At 51.1% G+C, this 12,720-nt stretch overlaps 2 protein-coding genes across 8 annotated transcripts in view; one reads left to right on the top strand and one right to left on the bottom strand.

The window, feature by feature from the left end:
- Positions 1–67: 67 nt before the first annotated feature.
- Positions 68–6,425, bottom strand: PINLYP (phospholipase A2 inhibitor and LY6/PLAUR domain containing). 4 transcript variants are annotated; one of them, XM_001145117.6, is made up of 6 exons: positions 5,253–6,425; positions 4,911–5,057; positions 3,466–3,582; positions 803–955; positions 464–604; positions 68–299 (listed from the first exon to the last, which is right to left on the bottom strand). In XM_001145117.6, the coding sequence occupies exons 2-6, from the start codon at positions 5,050–5,052 to the stop codon at positions 166–168; spliced, it is 687 nt and encodes a 228-aa protein (XP_001145117.2). In that variant the 5' UTR covers positions 5,053–5,057; positions 5,253–6,425; the 3' UTR covers positions 68–165. The 4 variants fall into 4 exon arrangements, with proteins under 4 accessions (XP_001145117.2, XP_009434034.1, XP_054528795.1 ...); XM_009435759.4 differs by lacking the exon at positions 5,253–6,425 and having other exon boundaries at positions 4,911–5,125; XM_054672820.2 differs by lacking the exons at positions 3,466–3,582; positions 4,911–5,057; positions 5,253–6,425 and adding an exon at positions 2,783–3,022.
- A 218-nt stretch (positions 6,426–6,643) lies between these two features.
- XRCC1 (X-ray repair cross complementing 1) overlaps positions 6,644–12,720 on the top strand; it is a 32,094-nt gene continuing 26,017 nt past the window's right edge. The window contains exons 1-2 of one of the 4 annotated variants that reach the window (XM_016936080.4): positions 6,644–6,772; positions 7,178–7,270. In XM_016936080.4, coding sequence (XP_016791569.1) covers positions 6,722–6,772; positions 7,178–7,270 — 144 coding nt within the window. In that variant the 5' untranslated portion in view covers positions 6,644–6,721. Of the gene's footprint in view, positions 6,773–7,177; positions 7,271–9,983; positions 10,078–12,720 lie in introns of those variants that run through there. The other 3 variants (XM_016936077.4, XM_016936076.4, XM_016936078.4) reach the window with 3 other exon arrangements.

Here is a 12,720-nt window from a genome sequence, read left to right as displayed (position 1 = left end):
AGGATTGAGACCCCCTATTTCCTGCATTCTATCTCATCAAGATACATCACACCACAAGGACTCAGGCTTGCTCTATTAACTTCTTTATAGGCACACGGGGAGTTACAGGCTGAGGACAAATGGGGACTTCACACTACATGTATCTTCCTCTGTTCAGATAGCTTTTCAGGGGGAGTGAGTGCACTCTATATGATGGAGGAAGAGGACATTGGTGCCTGTGGGTACTTCAGCACCAGGCTTGGTAAAGCACATACTCTCTGTAGCACAGCCCCGCATAGCAAATCTGGGTTTGAAGATACCTGAAAGGGAGATTTCAGACTGGAATCAGGGACCTCAGCCCCTTCTTCCTCATAATCCCAGAACACATCCTCACCCACTTCTCTGGAACCCTCTCCTCCCATCGAACCTAGAAGTTTGGACCTCTAGTTCTGTTTCCTTTTCCAGAGATCCAGGCACCACTCACCAGCCTGCACGTGTCCAGATAAGGAGACGCAGTGGTTTTCCTTTCCAGTACAGTGGGTCATGGGCCCCATGCATTTGTCCCTGAAGCTCACAGTGCAGGCGGGGCACATCAGGCCATTCTCAGTAAGATTGGTCAAGGGCACTGAGGATGAGGATGAAGTGTAAGGTGAATAGGGATGTTTAAGCCGTTCCCCCAACCTCCCAACAACCCCGGGAAACACCAGGGTTGCTAATAGACACTGCATTTTACAGGTAAGGAAACAGGCTCAGAGCCAGCAAGCGGCTACAGCAAGGGTCAGTGGAGAGCCAGAGCACACACCACACACCACGGGCTTCTTACCAGACAAAAAGGCACTGTTGCAGCCATCGCTCTGGCAGCAGAAGGAGCTGGTTACCATGTGGTCCTTGGGGCCCATGGTGGTGGATATAACGCCGGAGTAGCAGTCCTGGGACCTGATGCAGCCCTTGTAGGTGTGCACCAACTCCTTGCCCTCTGTGGGATGGGGACAGGCAGGGACAGTGCTGGCTGACCACTCCCTGGCTTCAACCCCTGCCTCAAGGTCTTGCCTAACCCTAGGCCTCCCCAACCCCACAACTTCCTGGGATGGTCTCTTTCTTTTTTTTCTTTCTTTTCTTATTTTTTTTTAGACGGAGTTGCCCAGGCTGGAGTGCAATGGCGCGATCTTGGCTCACTGCAACCTCCACCTCCCGAGTAGCTGCGATCACAGGCGACCGCCACCATGCCCGGCTATTTTTTTGTATTTTTAGTAGAGACGGGGTTTCACCATGTTGGCCAGGCTGGTCTCCAACTCCTGACCTCAGGTGATCCGCCCGCCTCGGCCTCCCAAAGTGCTGGGATTACAGGCGGGAGCCACTGCGCCAGCCCGGCCGGGGCGGTCTCTTTCAAGCCCCCTAGAGCCATGCCGCCAAATCTGTCTGGTGCATGGCCTGGAGTGCTTTCTTAGGTAGCCCTCCCTCCCGCTGCCATAGCCCCTAGTCGGTCTTTGGTGGTCTCTTCCAGCTCCCCATTGCCAACCTCAGCCTGCTGGATGTGGTCCCTTCCACCCCACCCCACCCCACCCACGGCCACCCCTCTCCCCCTGTCCTTCCAGGATTACTCTATTTCAGGCCGCCTATGGCCACCCCCATGCCTTCGTGAAATGGTCTCTTCCAGCCTCCTCAACTCCCCGCCAACCCCCGCCCACCCCGTAGTCTCTTCCAATGAACCCCGGTCCCAGCAACAGGCATCCTCCTCTCTCAGATCCTGCCATGGTCACTCCTCAGACCTTCCAACGAGGGTCTCTTGCTGCCCCTCTTGGCTATTTTCAGGTCTTGTTTAAGGTGGGTTCTTCCAGTCTCCCTGGCCTTCCCCCTCCCCACCATGTGGTGGTCTCTTCCTACCCAACTCACAGGTTCCCCCTTCACTCCATCGAGGGGTCCCCCAGCTCTCTCTCCTCCCTTCCCGAGGGTGCGTTTCCTCTTCTATGTCGGGATGGGGGTTCTCTTCAAGCCTTTCAGGTCCTTCCTTAACCCACCAACGCTGGCTGGGTGATTTTCGATCTCACTTTCCTTTCACAGCCTCTCCCGACCAGTGTTTTCTCCCTGCACCCAAAGTCGCCTTTATTCCCTCACCAGGCCTCATCATCTCTCCTCCTGTGACTGAAAGTCTCTTTCAGCTTTGTATAAACATCTCTGTCCCCCATTGGTCTCTTCCATTGCTCCCTTTCTCCTCCATCCTTTTTCAGGTCTGGGGTGGTCTCTTTCATTTAACTCATGCCCATCTTCTCTCTTCCATTTTATTTTCTGAGACAGGTTTCCCTCTGTTGCCCAGGCTGGAGTGCAGCGGTGTGCACTTAGCTCGCTGCAGCCTCGATCTCCCAAGCTCAAGTGATCCTCCTGCCTCAACCTCCCAAGTGGCTAGGACTACAGGCATGTGCCACCATGCGCAACTATTTTTTTTTTTTTTTTTTTTCTGTAGAGATGGATCTCTTTTTGTTGTCCAGGCTGGTCTCAAACTCCTGGGCTCAAACGATCCTCCCACCTCAACCTCCCAAAGTGCTGGGATTACAGGCGTGAACCACCGTGCCCGGCCTCCCTTTCATTTTACTCATCCACATCTCCCCCTCCCTGTCTCTGCTTCTCCTCTTTACGATGATTTGCTCAGCCAGGCACGGTAGCTCATGCCTGTAATCCCAGCACTTTGGGAGGTCGAGGCGGGAGAATCACTTGAGGTCAGGAGTTCGAGACCAGCCTGGCCAACATGGCGAAACCCCGTCTCTACTAAAGAATACAAAAATTAGCCAGGTGTGGTGGCACGCACCTGTAATTCCAGCTACTCGGGAGGCTAAGGCAGGAGAATCGCTTGAACCCGGGAAGTGGAGGTTGCAGTGAGCAGAGATCACGCCATTGCACTCCATCCTGGGTGACAGAGCGAGAATCTGTCTCAAAAAAGAAAAAAAATGATTTGCTCCATACTTCAAGGTTATCATCCATCTCCTGTTTGGGGTGATCCCTTTTCTGTCTCTTCCACCACTCCAACACTCCACCATCATCTCTCCTCCCTCTGTCAGGAATGACCTCTTCCCTGATTACACTTACACTTTCCCACCCCAGCCCAGCCTCTTCCTTCTCTATCCACTCCCCACCATTTCCACCTCCTGCCAGTTAGATTCTTCCCCTCTCACTATTTCTCTGCCCCCACAGTGTCTTTCCTTACCCCTCTTCTGCCTAAGAAAGTCTATTAGCTCTCACCCCTCCCACATTTTCCTTCTCTTTAGGACAGTGTCATTTTCAGAATTCCGTGACAATAATGATTTCTATCACACCATTTATTTCTGTTCCCTCCATCTCATGATGGTCTTTCCCTCTTTCCTGCTCTCCACTGATTTCTTCCCACGCTCCCCCGTCTTGAGAACCGTGATGATCCCCCCTCAGCATGGTAGTCTCTTCCACCCTGAAGGTACACCCCACCTCCCCACCAGGTCCCAGGCCACATCCTCTTACTTGAAGTAGCCTTCCCGACCAGGAGCACACATGTGTCCTTGTCACTGCTGCAAGTCTTCATTTGGCCATGGCACCTGCTCCCCGCCGCCGTACATATTTCGCAGTGTAGTGGGCACCCTGCAGTGTAGACAGAGGGCGAGGCTGTAGTCATGGGTGGTGTGGTCTTCGGACCACGACTTTGACTTAGGACTTTTGTGTCCTGAGAGAGGAGGGACCAGCAGCTCCCTGGTTTTTCATGGGCGGGATGTTGACCACTGCCCAAGGAACTGTCCAGAGTTGGACGAAGAAGCAGTGGTGATGCCAGCAAAGCTGCTTCCAGGGGCGGGAAGCGACTCCACCATGAAGCCTGTTTGCCTAATTACATGGCTGGGGATTTTGGATGCCAGGGTCCGCTGAGAAAGCTCAGGGGCAGGGAGGGGTCGTGATGGAGGTTTCCATGGACTTTTGTGAAACTTCAGGTCCAGCTGGTTCTTGAATGTGGGATTCTCCTCCTTGAAGGTGCCATGTAGGTCTTGTAGACAGCGGGAGCTCAGGCAGGGGGCCCTGAGGCTAGGGTCTGCATCCCAGGTCAAGGAGGGAGAGTGAGGACCAGGAGGGCAGAGACTTGAACTTCTTGGTTCTGAGAGAGGGGACAACTAGGGGCCCAGAAACCTGGGTCCTGGGGAAAGTGAGGCTTACTTGGACTCCTGTGTGCAGGGGAGGAGGGGGCTGGGGCCTGAACTTCTTAGTCTAAGGAGAAAGGAAATCTCTCTACCTCTTTTAAAAAAATATATCATATTATATTAATATATTTTTTTTGAGATGGAGTTTTGCTCTGTCACCCAGGCTGGGGTGTGCAGTGGCACAATCTTGGCTCACTGCAACCTTTGCCTCCCAGTTTCAAGCAATCCTCTCACCTCAGCCTCCCAAGTAGCTAGGATTACAGGCGCCCATCACCAAGCTCAGCTAACTTTTTTTGTATTTTTAGTAAAGACGGGGTTTCACCATGTTGGCCAGGCTGGTCTTGAACTCCTGACCTCAAGTGATCCACCTGCCTCGGCCTCTTAAAGTGCTGGGGTTACAGGCATGAGCCACCGCACCTGGCCTTCTCCCTCTTTTTTTTTTTTTAAATTATATTTTTAAAGATTTCCCTTTCCAGCCATGCTCTCATCTGATTTCCTAGAATTGAGATGTGTTTGGGATCCTTCCTGGAGGATGGAGGATTCAGAGCCCACCAAGCCCCTCTCTCAGGGATCCAATCACAGGAGCTTTTCTTCTCTGGGACCCCCAGGCTTTCTCTTCCTTTACCCTTGGCCTCTTCCATGAATCTGAATTTCCAGAATGCCTCCCCGTTCACCTTGAGGACTTGCTGAAGGCTCTCTCCCTATCTATCTCTCTCTCTCTCTCAATCTGGGACCTCTCTCTTCCTGAGGTCCCAGAGACAGTCCAGGTCCCTTGTCACTTACCAAGACCCAGGAGGGTGCAGAGCAACACAAAGGCCAGCAGAAAGGTCTCTGGTCTCCTGGAGAGCCTCATGGTGTGTGTATCAGCAGTACCTGGTCCCCAGCTTTTATAGGAAGCTGAGGAGGGGCGGGTCTGGACCCACATTCACCCTACGGGGAGAAATAGCTGAGGTCAGAACCCAGGGCAGTCCTCTGTGGCCTCCGGGTTGGGAAGGCAGAACCAGAATCCAAAAGTGACCTGGGCATCTTGTGCCCAGCCCCCCACCTCCATGGAGACCCCAGGAGTCTGGGCTTCCATCCCCCTCTTCTATTAGAACCCAGAAAGTCACTACCCTGTTTTCTCACCTTCCCACGGCCCATTGTTGTTTGTTTGTTTGCTTGAAGACCAAGACGGAGTTGGGCCTCTTGATTCCCAGTGGCTGCAAGAACTGGGATTCCCTCTCCTTCTCTCTCTTCCCCTCTCCTCCCAAGGAAGCACCCAGTGTGGGTAGGGCCCCACCTTGGAGCACCCAGCATGTCCAGGCTGGTCCTGCGGGTGCGGGGTGCCTTGTCTCCCTTCCCCTCTCTTCATGTGCTCGGCTCACACTCCTTGTGTGTTTGGGCTGTCTCCAGCTGCGACCCCACCCAGGGCTGCACCCTTGGGTCTCCAAGGCACCGAATGAACAGAGGGATGTCTGTCGGCAGTCATAGGCGGGCGTAGTAAAAGACAGATGCCCACAGTCCACATATTGGGAAACTGAGGCTTTTGTGGAAGAACTCCAGGATAGAGGTGTGTGTGTGTGTGTGTGGTGGGGGTTGGGCACATGCTTTGTGTTATATTTAGGACGCTGAACCCTTCTCTTTTGGCCTCAGGCATAAGGCTGAAAGAGATCTGCTAATTTTTTTCGCGCGCGCGCGCGCGCATGTATGTATATGTGCGTGTGTGTGTGTGTGTGTGTGTGTGGCAAGGGGACAGAGAGAAGAGTGCAGCCGCCTGAGCCATTTGAGGAGATCCTGTTGCGTAGAATCCAGGTTCCCTACGAAACTACGAAAATTCACTCAGATTTGCTGTCCTAGCCCAGCGCGGTCGCTCACGCCTGTAGTTCCAGCACTTTGAGAGGCCGAGGCAGGTGGATCGCTTGAGCTCAGGAGTTCGAGACCAGTCTGGGCAACATGGCAAGACCCGCCGCCCTCTCACCCCATGTGTCCACAAAAAATACAAAAATTAGCCGAATGTGGTGGCGCGTGCGTGTAATCCCAGCTACTTAGGAGGCTGAAGTGGGAGGATCCCTTGGCCCCAGGAGACAGGGGTTGCAGAAAGCCGAGATCGTGCCACTGCACTCCATCCTGGGTGAGAGAGCAAGACCCTGTCTCAACAAAAAATTTTTTAAAAATAAAATAAATAATAATACAGCAAAAAGATTTGCTTTCTCGGCTTCAGTGTGGGCGGTAACTCCATCGTGCAATGAGAATGGCGAATTTCTTCCAGACACCAATCCCGGAGGTCGCTTCTGTTGCTAGGCTCCCAGAAAGCAGGGTTCGGACGTCATTGGGAGGCGAGGCTAGAGCGGGGTTGTGTGTGGCGGAGGGAGGCGGGGCTGGAGGAGACGCTCGTTGCTAAGGAACGCAGCGCTCTTCCCGCTCTGGAGAGGCGCGACTGGGCTTGCGCAGTGTCGACGCCGGCGCCGGCGCGCCGGGGTTTGAAAGGCCCGAGCCTCGCGCGCTTGCGCACTTTAGCCAGCGCAGGGCGCACCCCGCCCCCTCCCACCCTCCCTGCCCCTCGGACCCCGTACTCTACCTCATCCTTCTGGCCAGGCGAAGCCCACGACGTTGACATGCCGGAGATCCGCCTCCGCCATGTCGTGTCCTGCAGCAGCCAGGACTCGGTGAGGGACCTGCATGGGGGAGGTTGGAAGACGTGAGGGAATTAATGAGGATAGCTCTTAAAAGAGCTTTTGGGGTTCTCTTGGAAGTCTAAGGAGAGTCATGGGGGGATTTCCAGGAGGCTAAAAGTGAATTGTGGAGAGATGTTGAATTAGGGACGTTCCGGCGTCTAGGGAACTTCCGGAGAGAAAAGGAGGAATAGGGAAGCTTTCTTGGAGAGCCCATAGGTGAACTTCCACGGGAAAGTGTTGTAGGGGAAACTCCAGGCAGAGTGTCGGGGGATTAACGGGAGAGCTTAAATCTGGGGGTCGTAGAGGCCTTGGGAGGACTCAAAGGAATCATCTGAGAGCTGGAGGCCTAGCTGTCATCTCTGTGCCCTAATTCTCCTCTCCCACTGTTGTTTCCAGACTCACTGTGCAGAAAATCTTCTCAAGGCAGACACTTACCGAAAATGGCGGGCAGCCAAGGCAGGCGAGAAGACCATCTCTGTGGTCCTACAGGTGATCCTGCCACCCCACCTCCTCCTCACTAGGAGTCTGGAGTCCGGGGTTCCAGATTCTGCTCCTGAGCCAACTGGCAGTGGGTTTAGTCACTTTCTTTGCTGGGCCTCAGCTTCCTTACTTGGAAAATGGGCAGCATAATCCCTGTGCCCCTCAGCAGAGAGGAAAGGAGACCCAAGGATTAAGTCCAGGATGACCACAGGAATCAGTGTGTGGTCCTGGGCAGGTGGCATCTGCTTTCTGGGTTCCAGTTTCCTCAGCTGGAACAAAATGAATCATTGCCACGTACTCTGCCTCCTGCAGCCAGTGGGCTCAGGGCTGGAAGGTGTCCAGGAAGGTCGTCTAAGCCAATCAACTCCACTTTAAAGAAGGGGAAACTGGCCGGATGCCGTGGCTCATGCCTGTAAACCCAGCACTTTCAGAGCCTGAGATGGGAGGATTGCTTGAGCTCAGGAGTTCCAGACCAGCCTGGGCAACATATCAAGACCCTGTCTCTATTTTTATTAAAATAAATAATTTTTTTTAAAGAATAATAGCCAGGTATGGTGGTTCACACCTGTAATCCCATCACTTTGGGAGGCCGAAGCTGGAGTATTGCATGAGCCCAGGAGTTTGAGACCAGCCTGGGCAATACAGTAAGATGTCATCTCTACCAAAATTTTATAGATTAGCTGAGTATGGTGGTGTGCACCTGCAATCCCAGCTACTGGGGAGTCTGAGGTGAGAGAATTGCTTGAGCCCAGAAGATGGAGGCTGCAGTGAGCTGAGATTGTGCCACTGCACTCCAGCCTGGGCACCAGAGTGAGACCCCCAAAATATAAAAAATAAAATAATAATAATGAGAGCTAGCATTATTCAACGTTACCTGTCAGTCACTGCTCTACACACCTCACTCACATGGATTAGCTCATTGAGTCCTCATAAAAAACCCCAAGAGGCAGGCTCTGTTATCCCCACTTTTACAGATGAGGAAACTGAGGCCCAAAGAAGTTATACAATTTGCCTGACAGTCAATCTTTTATTTATCTGTTGAGACAGAGTCTCACTCTGTTCCCAGGCTGTAGTGCAGTGGCATGATCTTGGCTTGGCTCACTGCAGCCTCTACCTCCTGGGCTCAAGCGATCCTCCCACCTCAGCCTCCTGAGTAGCTGGGACTGCAGGTGTGCACCACCATGCCTGGCTAGTTTTTTTTGTATTTTTTTAGAGATGGGGTTTCCACCATGTTGCCAGGCTGGTCTCAAACTCCTGGGCTCAAGCGTTCCTCCTGCTTCAGCCTCCCAAAGTGCTCGGATGACAGGCATGAACCATTGTTCCTGGCCTGGGGGCTGCTTTATGACTATAAGGAGCAGAACACTCTGTGGATAGTGCTAGGGTGACAGAAAAATTAACCTTTTGTGAATGGGCAGTCATTCAGCAAATATCCACTCCTCTCCCTCCCACTGGAGGGGGAGTATATTTCCCTGCTCCATTGATGAGTTTGACCATATGATTTACTTAATGGAATTTCAGCACATCTAACTTCAGCAAGGGCCTTAAATGCACTTGGCTTTTGTGCTCCCATGATATGCCATGAGAACATTTGCCAGGTTACTGCTAATCCCAGAAAACTGTGGAATCTCATGGAAGAGACCTGAATCCTCCCAAACTGCAGCCAAAGCAGCCATCCCACAGACTCTTATAAGAATGCTTGTTGGTATAAGTCTCAGTTTTCATGTTGGGAGGTCGAGGTGGGTGGATCGCTTGAACCCAGGAGTTTGAGACCAGCCTGGGTAACATGGGGAAACCCTATCTCTACGAAAAAATACAAAAAATAGCTGGGCGTGGTGGCGTATGCCTGTAGTCCCAGCTACCAGGGAGGCTGAGTGGGGAGGATTGATTGAGCCCATAAGGTTGAAGCTGCAGTGAACTGTGATGGTTTCACTGCACTCCAACCTGCGAGACAGAGTGAGACTGTATCTCAAAAAAAAAAAAAAAAGAAAAGATCTCAGTTTTAGGATGATTTGTTACACAGCATTATTACAGTGTAAGTTAATACAACTTGGTTGTTTTAAACCACTGAGATTAGGGACTCCTTTGTTACTGTAACATCATCTGGTCCACCCCAATTGATGTCAATGTTTAGTGCCTGTCAACTAATGGCCTCCACTTCCCAGGTTCAAATGATTCTCATGCCTCAGCCTTCTGAGTAGTTGGAATTTACATGCCCGGCTAATTTTTGTTTTTATAATAGAGACCGAGTTTCGCCATGTTGGCTAGGCTGGTCTTGAACTCCTGACCTCAGGAGTTCAAGGCAAATGAGCACCAAATGCTAATTTAAGTGATCCACCCACCTTGGCCTCCCAAAATGTTGTGATTACAGGCATGAGCCACTGCACCTGACCTCAGTCTTTTAAACTGTGATAGATACAGATTGCTGACAGTTTTAGTCTTGAGATCTAGATTCAAGCCCCCAGCTCTTCTTAATCGGTGACCTCAAGCAAATTGTTTCATTTCTCTAACCTGTTTTCTCATGTGTCCATTGGGAATAATGACATCCAAGCCCGGAGTTGTGAAAATTCGGTGACATAATGTCTGCACAAGTGCTCTGTCAACATGTAGGTGTTTGTGTAGAGGGAGGGATTTGTGTTTTTATTACTTAGTGGGTGATGATTCCACTGGGCTCTCTTATGATCAAGTGACTCCAGGGAAATCACATTTCATTCTGTTACCCCAGTTGCTGTGGAAACAGAGTGACTGGAGGCAGAAGAGACAGAACCTGTCTCTGGCCTGGGAGAGACTGAGGGAGTATTGCAGCTGTCACCAACATGGTAAACCCCAGAGGGAGCAGCTTGGGGAGGTGATGTGTTTCAGTTGGGATGTCCAGGTTTGATGTGACTTTGGGACATTCAAGGGGTGGCATCCAGGAGGCAGTTGGGGATCACATGTGGAGCTGAAGACAGAATGTGTGGAAGTTGTCAGTGCAGAGAAAGAACCTATAGACTCGGGAGTAGATGATGGATTTATTTGTTCATTCACTCATTTATTTAGTCAAGTATTTATTAAGTGCCTTCTGTAGGCCAAGCACTGTTTTAATACAGCAGTACACAGCAGAAGACAAAAAATATTCACTCTCAGTGGGGTGCAGTAAGCTCACGCCTATAATCCCAGCACTTTGGGAGGCCAAGGCCTGGCAGTTCGAGACCAGCTTGGGCAACACAGGGAAACTTCATCTCTACTAAAAATACAAAAATCTGCCAAGCGTGGTGGCCTATGCCTGTGGTCCCAGCTACTCCAGAGGCTGAGGCGGGAGGATCACTTGAGCCTGGAAGATCAAGGCTGTAGTGAGCTATGATCGCACCATTGCGCTCCAGCCTGGGCAACAGAATGAGATGCTGTCTCTTAAAAACGAAAGAAATTCAGTCTTGTGGAGCTTTCACGTTAGTAGGGAAAGACTGACAAATGAGTCAGTGAAACATATGTTGGATGATGAGTGCCATGGAGGAACTTAATGAAGGGGAATGAGAGTGCCCCAGCTGGAGCTGGAGCAGTGGCAAGGATTTTTATTTAAATAGTAGGGTCCGGGAAGGCCTCCCTGAAAAGGGGACATTTGAGCAACATGAACTATGTATGTATCTAGGGAAAAGACTCTGAAGCTGGCTTGTGACAGCAAGGAGGCCAGTATGGCTGGGGTGGAGTCAGCCAGGGGGAGAGAGGTAGGAGATGAGGTAACAGGGTGGGACTGGGAACCCCTAAAAAACCACTTAAGGCCTGGAAAGCCATTGAAAGGACTTGAGCTTTTACTCCAGGTGAGATAGGAGCCACCGGAGGGCTCCGAGCAGAGGAGGGACAGGATCTGCCTTAGGCCTTCACAGGATCCTGCTGGCTCCATGTTGACAGTCAACTGCAGGGGCCACACACAGGAGTGGGAGACCAGCATTGCAGCAGTTGTTTTGTTAACTTACTCCATGTCAGAGACCCTTTGGAATGACTGATTGCATCTGGCAATGACTAATTTGTGGGGTTACTCTGGATTCATCAAATGCTAATTTTGATTCTTTTGACGTAACTGATAAGGCAGACATTTCTGGCCACCAAGGCAGTAGGCTTATCTCTGGGTTGTTACGTTATGTTTTGAGACAGGGTCTCACTCTCTTGCCCAGGTTGGAGTGCAGTTGCAAAGTCATGGCTCACTGTAGCCTCAACCTCCTGGGCTCAGGCAATCCTCCCACCTCAGCCTCCCAGATAGCTGGGACTACAGGCGTGTGCCGCCAGGCCCAGCTAATTTTAAAAATTTTTCGTAGAGATGGGGTCTCACTATGTTGCCCAGCCTGGTCTTGGACTCCTGAGCTCAAGCAGTCCTCCTGTCTTGGCCCCCCAAAGTGCTGGCATTACAGGCATGAGCCACTGCACCTGGCCACATCTGTGGGTTCTTCTACTACCCTGCATTTTCTCCTCTAATCATTGTTATGCAACATCTCAATCTTACCACATGGGGCTTAGCCATCTGCTTATGACAGCCCCACACACCTGGTTGTTTGCAGTAGCCACAGCAGGCTCTGTTGTCTGTTCATCACCTGCTCCCAGAGGGAAATGCCAACCTCTTTGCTAACTACTCCTGGGCTGGAGGGGTGGCTTGGACAAGACCCAGATATAACTCTGGTGTGTCACTGGAGGTGTGTCATTTTTAGAAGAAATGTTCATCAGCAATAGGGCCTATGGTCATTTTTGATTGTTATTGGTTTTCTAATCACTCAGTTCGCCACTGTGGTGCCTTAAATTTGTTTTTACTGTTTTTTGATGTGTAACATACATAGAGTGAAGTGAAGGTGTAAGTAAGAGTACAGCTCAGTGACTCTTCGCAAACTGCAGCCCTGTGTACTCCACACCCAGATGCAGCACAGAACATGCCTAGCCCCCAGCAGTTCCCTCAGGTTCTTTCTGTCAGTACCCCTGCAAGGGTAACCACTGTCCTGATTGTTAACAGCATGGATTCATTTTGCCTGATTTTGAATTGCATATAAAATGGAATCGTGTGGTATAAACTTTTCTTATCTGGCTTCCCTTGTTATGTTTGTTCATTTCATCTATGTCGTTGAGTGTAGCTGTAGATGATTTATTGTGATTTTTTTTTTTTTTCTGAGACGGAGTTTCGTCTTGTTGTCCTGGCTGGAGTGCAATGGCACAATCTCGGCTCACTGCAACCTCCGCCTCCCAGGTTCAAGTGGTTCTCTTGCCTCAGCCTCCCAAGTAGCTGGGATTACAGGCATGCACCACCACGCCTGGCTAATTTTTTGTATTTAGTAGAGACAGGTTTTCACCATGTTGGTCAGGCTGGTCTCGAACTCCTGACCTCTAGTGATCCACCTGTCTTGGCCTCCCAAAGTGCTGGGATTACAGGCATGAGCCACTGTGCTCGACTCCTATTGTCTTTTTTTTTTTTTTTTTTTTGAGACAGGGTCTCACTATGTCGC

This window comes from Pan troglodytes, chromosome 20, assembly GCF_028858775.2.
Source record: "Pan troglodytes isolate AG18354 chromosome 20, NHGRI_mPanTro3-v2.0_pri, whole genome shotgun sequence".
NCBI lineage: Eukaryota > Metazoa > Chordata > Mammalia > Primates > Hominidae > Pan > Pan troglodytes.
Note: the sequence above shows the minus strand (reverse complement) of the source record. Positions and strands in the feature narration are given on the sequence as shown.

Excerpts from the sequence above, each read along its gene's own strand:
- PINLYP (XM_001145117.6), bottom strand. The coding sequence starts at position 5,052 with ATGTGGGTCCAGACCCGCCCCTCCTCAGCTTCCTATAAAAGCTGGGGA. Across the intron at positions 3,583-4,910 it reads CTGCACCCTCCTGGGTCTTG|GGTGCCCACTACACTGCGAA; the intron begins GTAAGTGACAAG and ends TCTACACTGCAG. Across the intron at positions 956-3,465 it reads GGTCGGGAAGGCTACTTCAA|AGGGCAAGGAGTTGGTGCAC; the intron begins GTAAGAGGATGT and ends CCCATCCCACAG.